Genomic DNA, 11,242 nt, shown 5'->3' on the forward strand with positions numbered 1-11,242 from the left:
CGGCTGTGGAGGAGGTGGTTGGGGGTGTTGGAAAGTGGGAGGATAAGATGCTGTCGTCGTACGTGATCTGAGAACTAACACATGTTTAGCTTCGCTAATGCTTCTCTACAGAAAGCACCATGATCCTGTTTGTGAAGTAGAGGCAGATTGAGGTTGCCTGTTTGTGACAAACATCACCAGTAATTGCGTGCGGAGTGAGACTGGTCTGTGGAGGAGAACTAAAGCTGGCAGAGGTGTCAGCACACTGGGGTTTGCCGCGCAGAATTCGGTCACTGGGATGAGGGATGCAGCAGAGCTTGTGCTGTGGTCTGCCGCTGTGTGTGTGTCAGAGCTGCTGCTCCTGTTTCCCTCATCGACCTGAACTGGGTGACTCCTTTGGAAACGCGCTGTCCTTGACCTGCCCTCTTCTCCAGGCTGTGCCTGCATGCTGCTGGGGGTGTGCTGACTTTGCACGGGGGTCAGAGCTTGGACCAACACCGGACAGCCGTGGTACAGGAGTAGGTGGCGAGTCTGATGCTGTGTGTGACTTGACTGGTGTTAGCAGCAGAACATAGCGTCTGGGCGCTGCTTACCCGAGTGAGGGGTTTGCTGGGCTTGGGCTTGCGTTTGCTGTTACCCATTTTGGATGAGCAAAAGCACTTGATTGCTTCAGGTCAATGCTGGATTAAAACAGAATTTTAAGCTGGTTATAAATGTGAATGTTCAATTTATAAAGCTTCCAGGCTTCAACTGTGGTTGATTTAGGTGCAATAATTAGTAAAACGTGTCAGTGACGGTTAATTATTATAACCTAACTGGCCACGTGCTCACAGTTTCAGATCTCTGTCACATTTAGGGCATGACTTTTGAAGCTTTAATTGTAGTCTGATATGATACTGGAGCTGTTGGGCACTCCGCTGAACGAGTAGAAAAGCTGTTGATGACCTTAGTGTAATATGAAGAGACATCTATTGTGTTACTGCAATATCACATCAGGCATCAATGCGTGTGGCTTTTTAAAAAATCAACTTAATATCTGTACCTAGAGAAGCTGTAGTTCAAGGATTTGTGCAGTGTCACTTTTAGTCTGGAATTACTGCTAAGTTGTTACACTAATGACGACCTCTGGACTACTCTTCGGATGAGAAAATGAACCGAAAGCTTTTAATAGTGCTGCCACATTAACTGTGTTCTCAGTGCCCTGTATAACTGCCAAAACTGTATCACATTTTGTTGTCTTCTGTTCCTGTCCCTCTTCCCCCCCCTCATTACAATGTTCCCATCTGTTGGTGTGAAATGTTTTATTACGGTTTTGAAAAGTTCAGCTGACCGCTGTGAGAATGTGAGTGCAGGAGCCCTGGAAAATTAGATTTCCCAAAGCCTCGGGTGCCCAGCTCTGGCAGAGCTGCTCTCAGTGTGGTCCCCTGGAGGATCATGTGAAGTAGGTTTTTTGGCTCTGTTTGTGTTCTTTCCCTGGCTTCTTTTGTCCTGTTACTTCCTGATAAGTTGTCACAGGACTCTCTGAACATCACATGAGAGCCAGGGTGAACCCTTGGTGTGTTTTGAAACTCACCACGGGCTGAATCTGGCTGCTTTATGGTTTCTTGCTGCAATTAATGTGTTGCAAATGGACATGCAAAGCTAGTTCTCTTTAGTGGCTTCTTACTGGAACATCAGAACTCGTGAAAGTCTTCAGATACTTTGGAGATCAGAGTGAAAGCTTCCAGGGTTGTATATAAAATACTGTCCCAGCTGGGAGGAGGGTGATTAGATTTTTTCCTCTTAACCCTCATCATCATTGCATCCTGGCCTCCTGAAGTCTGTCTTTGCAATACTTGTTGTGAAATGGTTTCCTTTGTGTAGGCTTTCTCATCATTGAGACCTAAACTTTGACCACGCTAAGTATATTAAATAAAGCCTATTATGCAAAGGCTATTATTGATAATAGATTAAATGGGTAATCTTAATGGAATTTACCTGCAGTGCCAGGTATCTGTAGCGTTAAGACGTGCAGATTGCAGATCAAGTGGCTTGTAGGTCACAGATGACTTATTTAATGCTTTATGTCTGTTTTCCTTCTCTCTCTCTTTTTTTAAGTTGGAGTCCTAAGTAAATATCTCTGGTGGCTAACCCTGTTGTTTCTTTCCTTTCCCCTTTTTTTTTTTTTTGTCTTCCCTCTACCCAGTGAGACTGCATCAAAATGTCCCTCTACCCTTCCTTGGAAGATCTGAAGGTGGACAAAGTTATTCAGGTATGGTAGGCTTTAATAAGATGAGTTTTGGTGGTAATAATATATCTGATAATATTTAATCCAGGGAAGGGGAGACTTTTATTGTAGATGAGAACTTGTTTCACCATTGCACTCTAAAAGGGGAAACATAAACGGTTTACTTTGTAGCTTGATGTAATTTGATTATTGCTTATTTTACCACTGTTGGATATATTTATTGTTTTACATACTCTTTATAGTCATTTGTCTTTAATGTGTTAATAAGTTTGGGTTTTTTGAAATAGAGGTACTTGGTCTTAAGTAGACAAACACAGTCAGTCTCTTCTCATACTTCAGGTCTGATGTGATGAATAGGTATTGACTGAACTAATAAACCTGATGTGTCTCTTTCCTGGTTTCCAGACCTGTGGCAGAAAGCTTTCATGGTCAGCTGGACACAAAAAACCTGGCTCTCTTAATGCCATCTGGAATCACAGATTTGTCCTCTAGCTATTTCATGGTAGTGACCAGTTCTCTCAGTACTTCCAAGATTATCACATTTGTGTAAAACCCTTTATGTGTAAGAATACAAGTAGCTTTGTGAAACAAAATAATGAAAAACATTTCAGTGGATAAAAACTCCCATCTGAAAGCATTTTATAAGGAGTTTCCTTGCTTTCTTCAGCATTTTACCTATCTTGCATTTTTTTCCCTAAACTTAAACTGGATTCCCTCACAGTTCAGACAGCAGCAATGATTTATACTGTGTTTTCTGGTGGCTGCTGCTGCTGTCTTTGTCCTTCTCATTGGGAAGCAATCAGACAAACTCCACAGAACAGCTTTTTAACTCTCCTGTGCTTTCCCAGAGTGGCGTGCCTCAGTCTCACCTGGGTTTGTATGTGTGGGGTTGGGCTCTTGACGTTGTGGGTGCTGTGTTGGGATTTCTCCTCATCCCATCTGCTTACCCCACCCCATTCTTCTTATCTTGCCAAAGTCCTTTATCTACAGTCGGGTAACGCTGAACTGAAAAAAAAAATAAATTGCCTGGAGTCAAGAATGTGCTACTTCAGCCGGTTAAAGACCAGCTGCTGGAGTGTCTATGTTACAGTTAAAAATGTTCAGTGTGGTCCTTCTGCTGCCTAACTTTTGTGTCCACTGAATGAAGATGAGAGGAAATCGAAGTAGGGTATTTCTGTACTGAGTTATGTAAACCTTGAAATACAGATACATGTTCTGCCACTTTATAGAGCAGAGACTCCTCTTGTATGTTGTCTTGCCCGTACACTCAGCAGGGTTTATGAACTTGGGCAGAGAGCCTTGTTCGTGTGGTGACACCTCTAATCCCTTGTGGTGTTTCATAGACAGGAGAGTAAACTGTGTAGAGGTTTCCATAGGGAGCATAACAAATTGTTAAGTTAATCATTGATGACACTGTAAGCTCAAAGGTCAGTGTTCTAGAAATCGGTTCACGTGCTTGCTGTCACACTTAAAGGTGACTGTCCACTCAAAGGTTAAATCGGGATTTCACCAAGTTCAGTTGTTCAGTGGGACGTCACTATTAGAAAATCCATCTGGGGGTGGAAGAGAAGGGAGATAGAGCCAAGAGAATTTGTCTGCGGATCCCCGGTGGAGAGGCTTGGGCGTTCCTGTTGCCATCATTGATGGGGAAGATTGCCCTTCAGCATCTCACTCCTACCAACCGTAGCGGGAACTAGGAGGGTAGTGGGCTGTCCACTGAGTATGGCTGTGAGAGCGGGGAAGGAAATACTGTCATTGCCACATTACTTCAAGAGTAAGCCATTCCATTTTCACTGATATTTTTGGTAGCAAAGGCTAAATTATTTGCCTCTCCCAAAAAATGCATTGTAAAATTCTCTTGGGAGAAAGGGGGCAGAGTACTTACTGAAAGACAAAGCATGTATCCAGAATAAATGAGTGAGATTAAAGTTGCTGCTGGTTTAAAAAAAGAAAATGGACTTGTTACGTTAAATATTCTAACCTGTTCTTTTTGTCCAGCATTTGAGTTGGAGGCTGTTCTAAATATGTCTGGTATTGATAAATAATGAGTCATTCTTGCTCTGAGACTTTTTTCTGAAAACAACTTCCTGGAGAATACAAGACTATGAAGTCTTCTATTTTTAAGCATGATTTCCTTAAAAACATGAAGCAATTTGACTGTCACGTTACGTTAGATGATTTATTTGTCCTGTTCAGCATAACGTTTTGCTGTGCATTTAGTAATTTCCCCCCCACCTTTGACATTCAACCTCAGGAAGACTGTTGGGGTAGGTATTTCCATCTTGCTGAACAAGCCTTTGTAAGGCAGTGTTTTTTCACTGGTCGTGATTACACAATGCCAAAAAAGCTGTGGCTGAAGTATTGAGAAGGAAGGAAACCGACTTGCTTTAATAGATTTGTCAGTAAGCGATATAGAAACTAAACTTAATGTGGTCACTGTGGTGGCAGCTTCTGTAGAAAAATCATTTTAGAAGGTCCGTTTCTTTCAGAAGGTGTTCAGTTAGTAGCATTGGACTGTGTGGAACTTGTAACTGTGGCAGAAGTCATGACTAACGCCTGTAAATGGAGAAGAGATAAAAATGGCTGCTGTCCAGCTGGAAAAAACACTGCCAGAGATTGACTTCAGAGCTTTGAGATGAATAGTAACTAGCATGTACAAGAAGAAACAGAATACTTAGTCTCCTGGCTGCTTAATAAAGATTTCATACATTTTTCTTTACAAGATAACATATGCGAGTTTCTTTGCTCTTAGGCTCAGACTGCCTTTTCTTCAAACCCAGCTAATCCAGCGATATTGTCTGAAGCTGCTTCTCCTGTTCCTCACGATGGAGGTAAGCTCATGCAATGTATAGTATCCTAATGTTGTGGAAAGCCTAAAGTTACAGTACAGTCCAAACTACCTGTAAATATGTAATCCTCTTTACTAAGGGTGAGACCCTGCGTTTTTGGGAAGGCCAACATCCTCCCCCACTCGCCCGAAACCACCTTGGTAGAGGTGCAATAGGAGTCAAAAAACCAGTGTTTGCCTATACAAGGAAGTTGTGGCAAACACTAATCCTTCTCCTAACTTTTAGGAATCTTTTCCAAGTGAGCCTAACATAATAAGATCTGCTATTGGTACTGTTTGAGCTCTTTTTAACTCTTACCTCAAAAACTTAGTTGTCCTTATTTATTGAGTGTATTTTTGTAAGCTTGAGAGCAGCATGAGTCTGAGTGCCTTTCCTCTCCGTATGAGCTTGCTTAGGAATGAACAAACATGAATCTCTGTTAACAGAGAAGTCCCCAGGAAGGTAGAACTTACTCTTGTCAGGCTATCAACGGAAAACTTCTAGAGGATTTTGGGATCAAATGTGTAGTGGGAAATCCCTCAAACCTAAAGCTGAATGACTTGCACCCATTTTTTCTTTTCTCCCCTGCACTTGTACATCCACGAAGGTGCACAGGTATGTTTTAGTTCAGAGCTCTGGGTTGGTGTGTTCTGCTTGAACTAAGGCCGGAGACCTCGCACCAGCTTGGCCAGCAGCAGTGCTGGAGCAGCTGTCAGGAATGCTGGTGGATCAGGTGTTACAGCTTAGTGGATGGAGCTGTCTGCAGTTCTCTTGGACTGGTGTGTCTGAGATGACTTTGAGACAGGAGTTTGGGTAGCTCACCAGGAACAGATGCTTACCTGGCCTCACTTCACACACCAGCTTTAAGTTTACTTCCGCAGTCTGCTCTTGGCGACATTCTTCCTGCTCTCCAGAGTTCGAATTCTTTTGCAATCTTTGTGTGTGCCGGCCAAATGACATAATTTTGACATCACCTTGTGTGTGAATTGTTCCAGAGCTGTGTGTGGCTGAAGGGTGATTAATCACTCAATATATCCCAAAGGAAGGGAGGCCTGCACCGTCCACAGGATGTGCCAAACCTGGTGGGAGTACCTCTGTACTGGCAGAGGCAGGAGAATATACAGTATCAAGAGCTTCTGCATGTGTTCTGCTATTTGGAGGTCTCTGGTTTGAATGAGAACGTAATACAGCCAGCAAAGATGTGTCCTGAGTTGTGGTCTTTGATGAAGAACAAAAGAGAGAAATTCAGTAGCTGTAGAAGACTTCTGGAGCGTTAATTGTGTCTAATATAGCGAAAATAGAATAAATATTTATTAAAAGCTTATTAATCAATATTGGTGAAACTGCAAGCTGATGGATCAGTCTGGAATGAAGATCAGACAGCTCTCATGTGAAGCAGCATGCAAACATGACCACTGGAAGTATTAAGGAGTAAAAAAGTCTCTTGTTTATACTGGAATTCACCTTGCAATGACCTTTGTTCCTTCCCAGGAAACTTACTTTCTTTTCCTGGCCAAATGTGGATTCTTAAGCAGCTGGTTTTATACACTTGTAAATGAAAACCTGCAGCCTTCTTGCTTCCGAGGCCATCCCTTGCACCACTTTGCTTTCCAATAAGCCTTTTCTGTCCCCACCGATTTGTTGAGAATGATGGGAACTCTTAAGAGTTCTTGTAACTGTTGCTTGTTAAGTGGCACCAGTTAATTATCTGTGGAATGTCGAGAGCAAGATCAGTCTTATTTCCAGAGTGGTTTGACTCAAGGTCTGACAAGTCTGTCAGTTCTTTTTGAATCCTTTTTTTTTTTGTCCTGCTGCCTGCATGCTGCTCCTCTTGAGCACAGAGGGATCTTCTGCTGGATATTTGAAGGGCTGTGTTTGTTTTGTCGTGTTGCAAGAATTGTACCTATGAAAGCAGTAACTACTTGTCCTGTTAAACCAACCAGTGTACTGACGGGTTTGTTATGTTTTGTTGTTCTCCTGTAGGCTTATACCCCAGACTGTATCCAGAACTTTCTCAGTACATGGGCCTGAGCCTCAATGAGGAAGAGGTGCAGAGGAACTTGGCAGTGGCAGCAGCTCCGCAGCCGCAGGGTGTAGGTACCAGCCAAGCGTGTTTTTGAAAGTATAAAGGCTGACTATGTATCTAGCATTCTAGATAATAGAGTACTGTTTGTCTTAAGTACCATATTTGACTGATAAATGAATTCTTTTAACTGACAGTGTCTATTTTTCTCCAGTCCTAAAACTGAGCAGTGTATTTCCAGTGTTTGAGGGAGTGGGGACTGCTGGTGTTGTGACTTAATTTGTGTGTTGTTTTTTTTATTTTTTCCTTTTGAAATATAACTTCATATAAACTGATGTAACTAAGTTGTCTGGGTATTTTGTTTTAATCAGCAACTGGTAACACGACCTTCTACTAATTACATGGTAGCTCCAGTGACTGGAAATGATATTGGAATTCGCAGAGCAGAAATTAAGCAAGGCATCCGTGAAGCAATTTTATGTAAAGATCAAGATGGCAAAATTGGACTTCGCCTTAAGTCTGTTGACAATGTAAGTATAGAAGCTTGCTTTTGCTTATAGAGATCTTACTGCTGGATTAAATAGTGAAGTTGGTGTACAGTCGCAAAGTTGTCTTTTTGTATAATGCTTGCTTATCCACTATCCAAATTTTAAAATCTTTCATTAGATCAGTAACTAGATTTCCAGCTGTCTGGACAAGGATCTCAATTTACAGCAGCAATTTACTTCCAGATGTTTTATAACACCTGAACAAAACTTGTATTTTTTTTTTCTGCTTTAGAGCATGAAATTGTCCTTGCAGAGCTGCAGTGATTCTTGTTAGCAGTTCAAGACTTCTTGTCTCTGTCTTTGTGCAAACACTGGGCAGCACAAAGTTCAGCAGTGTGTAGAGAAGTGCCCCTGGCTTATAGAAGTAGCTTCTCTTTTATTAAAAAATTGTACCTGAGGTTTCATGAAGGCTTAAAGTGCTTTTTATAGTTCTCCTAAGCCAGGAAATGCTGAGGTTTTCTTAGAGGAACATGTTTTATTTTCTTTAAATTTTGCCTCCGCCCCCCCCGAAGGTATTATTTGCAGTTTGTCTTGATATGCTTTCAAGAAGTCTAGACAGAACAGATTCGCCTACTTCCTAACTTTATTCTAGCATTAACTATCTGTCAGCCTCTTCAAGTTACCTAGAAACGGACTGAGCAAATCCTTTTGTCCATTGGGTTGGTATTATATAGAAAATGGGAAACTTTAAAGCATAATGTGTGTTCTGTCGTTGGTCTTCATCTTTAAGGTAGAACTTCCTCAGTGTTTTTCTTTTTTTCTTTCTCTTTTGTAGGGCATATTTGTCCAGTTAGTTCAGGCAAACTCTCCAGCATCCCTCGCTGGGCTGCGGTTCGGGGACCAAGTTCTGCAGATCAATGGTGAAAACTGTGCGGGATGGAGTTCTGATAAAGCACATAAAGTTTTGAAACAGGCTTCTGGAGAAAGGATTTCCATGATCATTCGGGACAGGTAAAGCCAGCTGCAGATACAGATTGTTGTTATCAGTCTCTCAGAGGAACTCGGGGGGGGGTTTGTGTCTTTCACTTGAGCAGCACTGCAGGCATGAAAAAAAAGTCCTTGTCCATGTATTTCACTATTAGAGTTGCTCAGAAATGTTCCCTTTTGTGGGGAACAGTCAAAATAACAGCCAAAATACTTGTAAACTTCCAGTGCACACCTCTTGCCTGGGTGTGATGAGTCTATGAGAAGACAGATGATACATGATGTAGCGAGATACATGTCTTGAAGCTTTTCCAGTGTTCTTTAAGAACCAAGTTTGATGGTGTGGAGGGCAGGCTGCTTCTCTCAGGGCAGCTATTTCTATCATGTATTGAATCAAAATACTGTGGGAGTAGATCCCCTGCTCTGTCGACCACTTCTGTGCCCGACTCCCCAGCCCCTTCCTGGATTTACTAGCTCTTTAAGACACAATTTAAAAGTTTATTGCCTGTGAAGCAGTAGGAATGTCGTTGAGGAAGCTTTGGACTCCAGAATCCTGTGGTCTACCTGTAGTTGTTAAAACTGCAATTTTGATCTACCTTGTAACATTTGTAGACAAAACTTAATTTTTAATGGCCATTTGTGGTTGGTTGGTGTGGTGGGTGTTGTATGGATTTTTTAATTTTTAATCCACATGGTGAAATATCCAAAGAATAGGGAAAATATGTAAGGTTTATATACAAGTGTACATATCCAAGTGACTTCAGCTTGGAAAGAAGAGATTAAAAAGCAAATATTAAGAAAATTCAGTTAAACTCAGCTGTTTTTCATTGTAGTTGATATGTGAGTCTCTTAGAGTACAAGTACTTTTTGTGAATCAAGATGCTGAAAGCGTGTGTGGCTCTTTTCTGTGGTTTAGTAGACATGAAAACATTTTAAATTTCTTGTACTTACAGGCCTTTTGAACGAATTATTACTATGCACAAGGACAGCACAGGGCATGTTGGTTTCATATTCAAGAACGGAAAAATAACCTCGATAGTGAAAGACAGTTCTGCTGCGAGAAATGGACTTCTTACAGAGCACAACATCTGTGAAATTAATGGCCAGAATGTAATTGGATTGAAGGTAAAATGAGTAGTGGGTGTGAATAGCTGTGAGCTTTTTGTGTGTGTACAGTAATTTTGTTTTGGAGAAGGAAAAGGATTATAATATGTCAGCTTGAGTAATGCAGGTATGACTTCTTGTTTAATAACAGGACCCTCAGATTGCAGACATCTTGGCAACAGCTGGCAATGTAGTGACCATTACCGTCATGCCTTCCAGTATTTATGAGTATATCATAAAGAGGTAGGTAAAAACCAGAGCAGCCCTGGTGTTAATTATAGTCAAGTTGACGGGGACTATTTTTCAGAGGTTAAATAAAGTGTACTCGTGATAAGACCCAATTAGAAATTTAACGTGAAGGCTGGAGAAGGGGTGGTGGGAGTCTGAAAATCTGCTTAACCTGATGCTTTAGTCAGACCAGTGCGCTTTGGTTCTCTTTTTAAAACTGCTCACGTGTTAGTGATGTTCCTTTGCCTTTTCTCCTGAAAAACCCTCTTCTAAACATAATTTTACTAAAATTGAGTCTCCAAGAACGTACAAACACATAGATAACGTACGTATTTGTTGTTTCTAGTGCAACTCATTCTGGTGATGTAAACACGATTCTTGGCGGGATATAGTTGGCTTTTTTCCTAATCCTTTGGCAGCACTGGCTTTCTACAGCTAAATCTGTCCTGCAAAAATGTTTTTGAAGTTGCTATAAATTAATAATGCTTCAGGTATAATAGAGTCTTTTTCCTCCACTTGGTATGTTCTTTCTCCAAAGCAGGTTTCAGTCGTGACAGTCCCCTTTCCCCTGCCCTCCTTCCCTCACGTGTGATGCTACTGGGCTTGCACGCATGCCTGCATCATGAAAGATGCTGATAACGCAGCTCAGTTACTAATCAAAATGTTGAGTTACCATGGGGTGCAGTTTGGTGCAGCTTTTCTATAGTAACATATTTGTTACAAAAAGTGGTGGAGTAAAGGGCCAACCTTTAAATTGTATGACAGGGCTAACAGTGACGAAGGTGCAGTGATCAGAAGCGTTAGAGGTCTTCTACAGTTGTCTTACACAACTGAACACCTTCTCCTTTTCGTTAGGATGGCGACTAGCATTATGAAGAGCCTGATGGATCACTCCGTTCCTGAAGTCTAAACTCCCATCACGTGTGTGTGTGTACATATATATAATGATGATTCCACTCAACTCGGGCTGTTCTACTCAGTGATCTCTCTCTTCTGCACATGAGCCTTTCTGGAGTCTAAGAGAAGACATGCTGCATCGAGCATTTGCATCTATAATGGCTGGGAATGTTACAGTTCAACATACCTTGTTTATTCACAAACTGTAAAACTTGTAGCCTTATGCTTGACCAATGTGAAATTCCAATTGTGTTACGACTTCTTTTCATAGGTCTCTTACTTAGTTTGTTACTACTCTAAGCCATTGCGACTAAAGGAACCCGCTAGCACTTGCAGAGTAACATGTTGTTACCCAGAACAATGCTGTGCTTTGTATGGTTAAGACCAATGAGTATTTTTACTGGTTTCTGTTTGCAAGAGTAGATTTCAAATAGCAGAGTAGAAGTATGGCTTATACTAGTTAATTTTTTGTTCTAGTAGATAC

General features: G+C 41.4%; 1 protein-coding gene across 2 annotated transcripts; it reads left to right on the forward strand.

Moving 5' to 3' along the window:
- The first annotated feature begins 2,150 nt into the window (after positions 1–2,150).
- On the forward strand, positions 2,151–11,242 carry SDCBP (syndecan binding protein (syntenin)). Of its 2 annotated transcripts, none has more exons than XM_010085236.1 (8): positions 2,151–2,230; positions 4,959–5,037; positions 7,018–7,127; positions 7,429–7,587; positions 8,381–8,556; positions 9,483–9,654; positions 9,785–9,876; positions 10,717–11,242. In XM_010085236.1, exons 1-8 carry the CDS (start codon positions 2,180–2,182, stop codon positions 10,769–10,771), a joined length of 894 nt encoding a protein of 297 aa, XP_010083538.1. In that variant the 5' UTR covers positions 2,151–2,179; the 3' UTR covers positions 10,772–11,242. The 2 variants fall into 2 exon arrangements, with proteins under 2 accessions (XP_010083538.1, XP_010083539.1); XM_010085237.1 differs by having other exon boundaries at positions 2,180–2,212.

Source organism: Pterocles gutturalis, unplaced genomic scaffold (genome assembly GCF_000699245.1).
Source record: "Pterocles gutturalis isolate BGI_N339 unplaced genomic scaffold, ASM69924v1 scaffold45160, whole genome shotgun sequence".
Classification (NCBI taxonomy): Eukaryota; Metazoa; Chordata; class Aves; order Pterocliformes; family Pteroclidae; genus Pterocles; species Pterocles gutturalis.

Excerpts from the sequence above, each read along its gene's own strand:
- SDCBP (XM_010085236.1), top strand. The coding sequence starts at position 2,180 with ATGTCCCTCTACCCTTCCTTGGAAGATCTGAAGGTGGACAAAGTTATT. Across the intron at positions 9,655-9,784 it reads AGAATGTAATTGGATTGAAG|GACCCTCAGATTGCAGACAT; the intron begins GTAAAATGAGTA and ends GTTTAATAACAG. Across the intron at positions 9,877-10,716 it reads TATGAGTATATCATAAAGAG|GATGGCGACTAGCATTATGA; the intron begins GTAGGTAAAAAC and ends CCTTTTCGTTAG.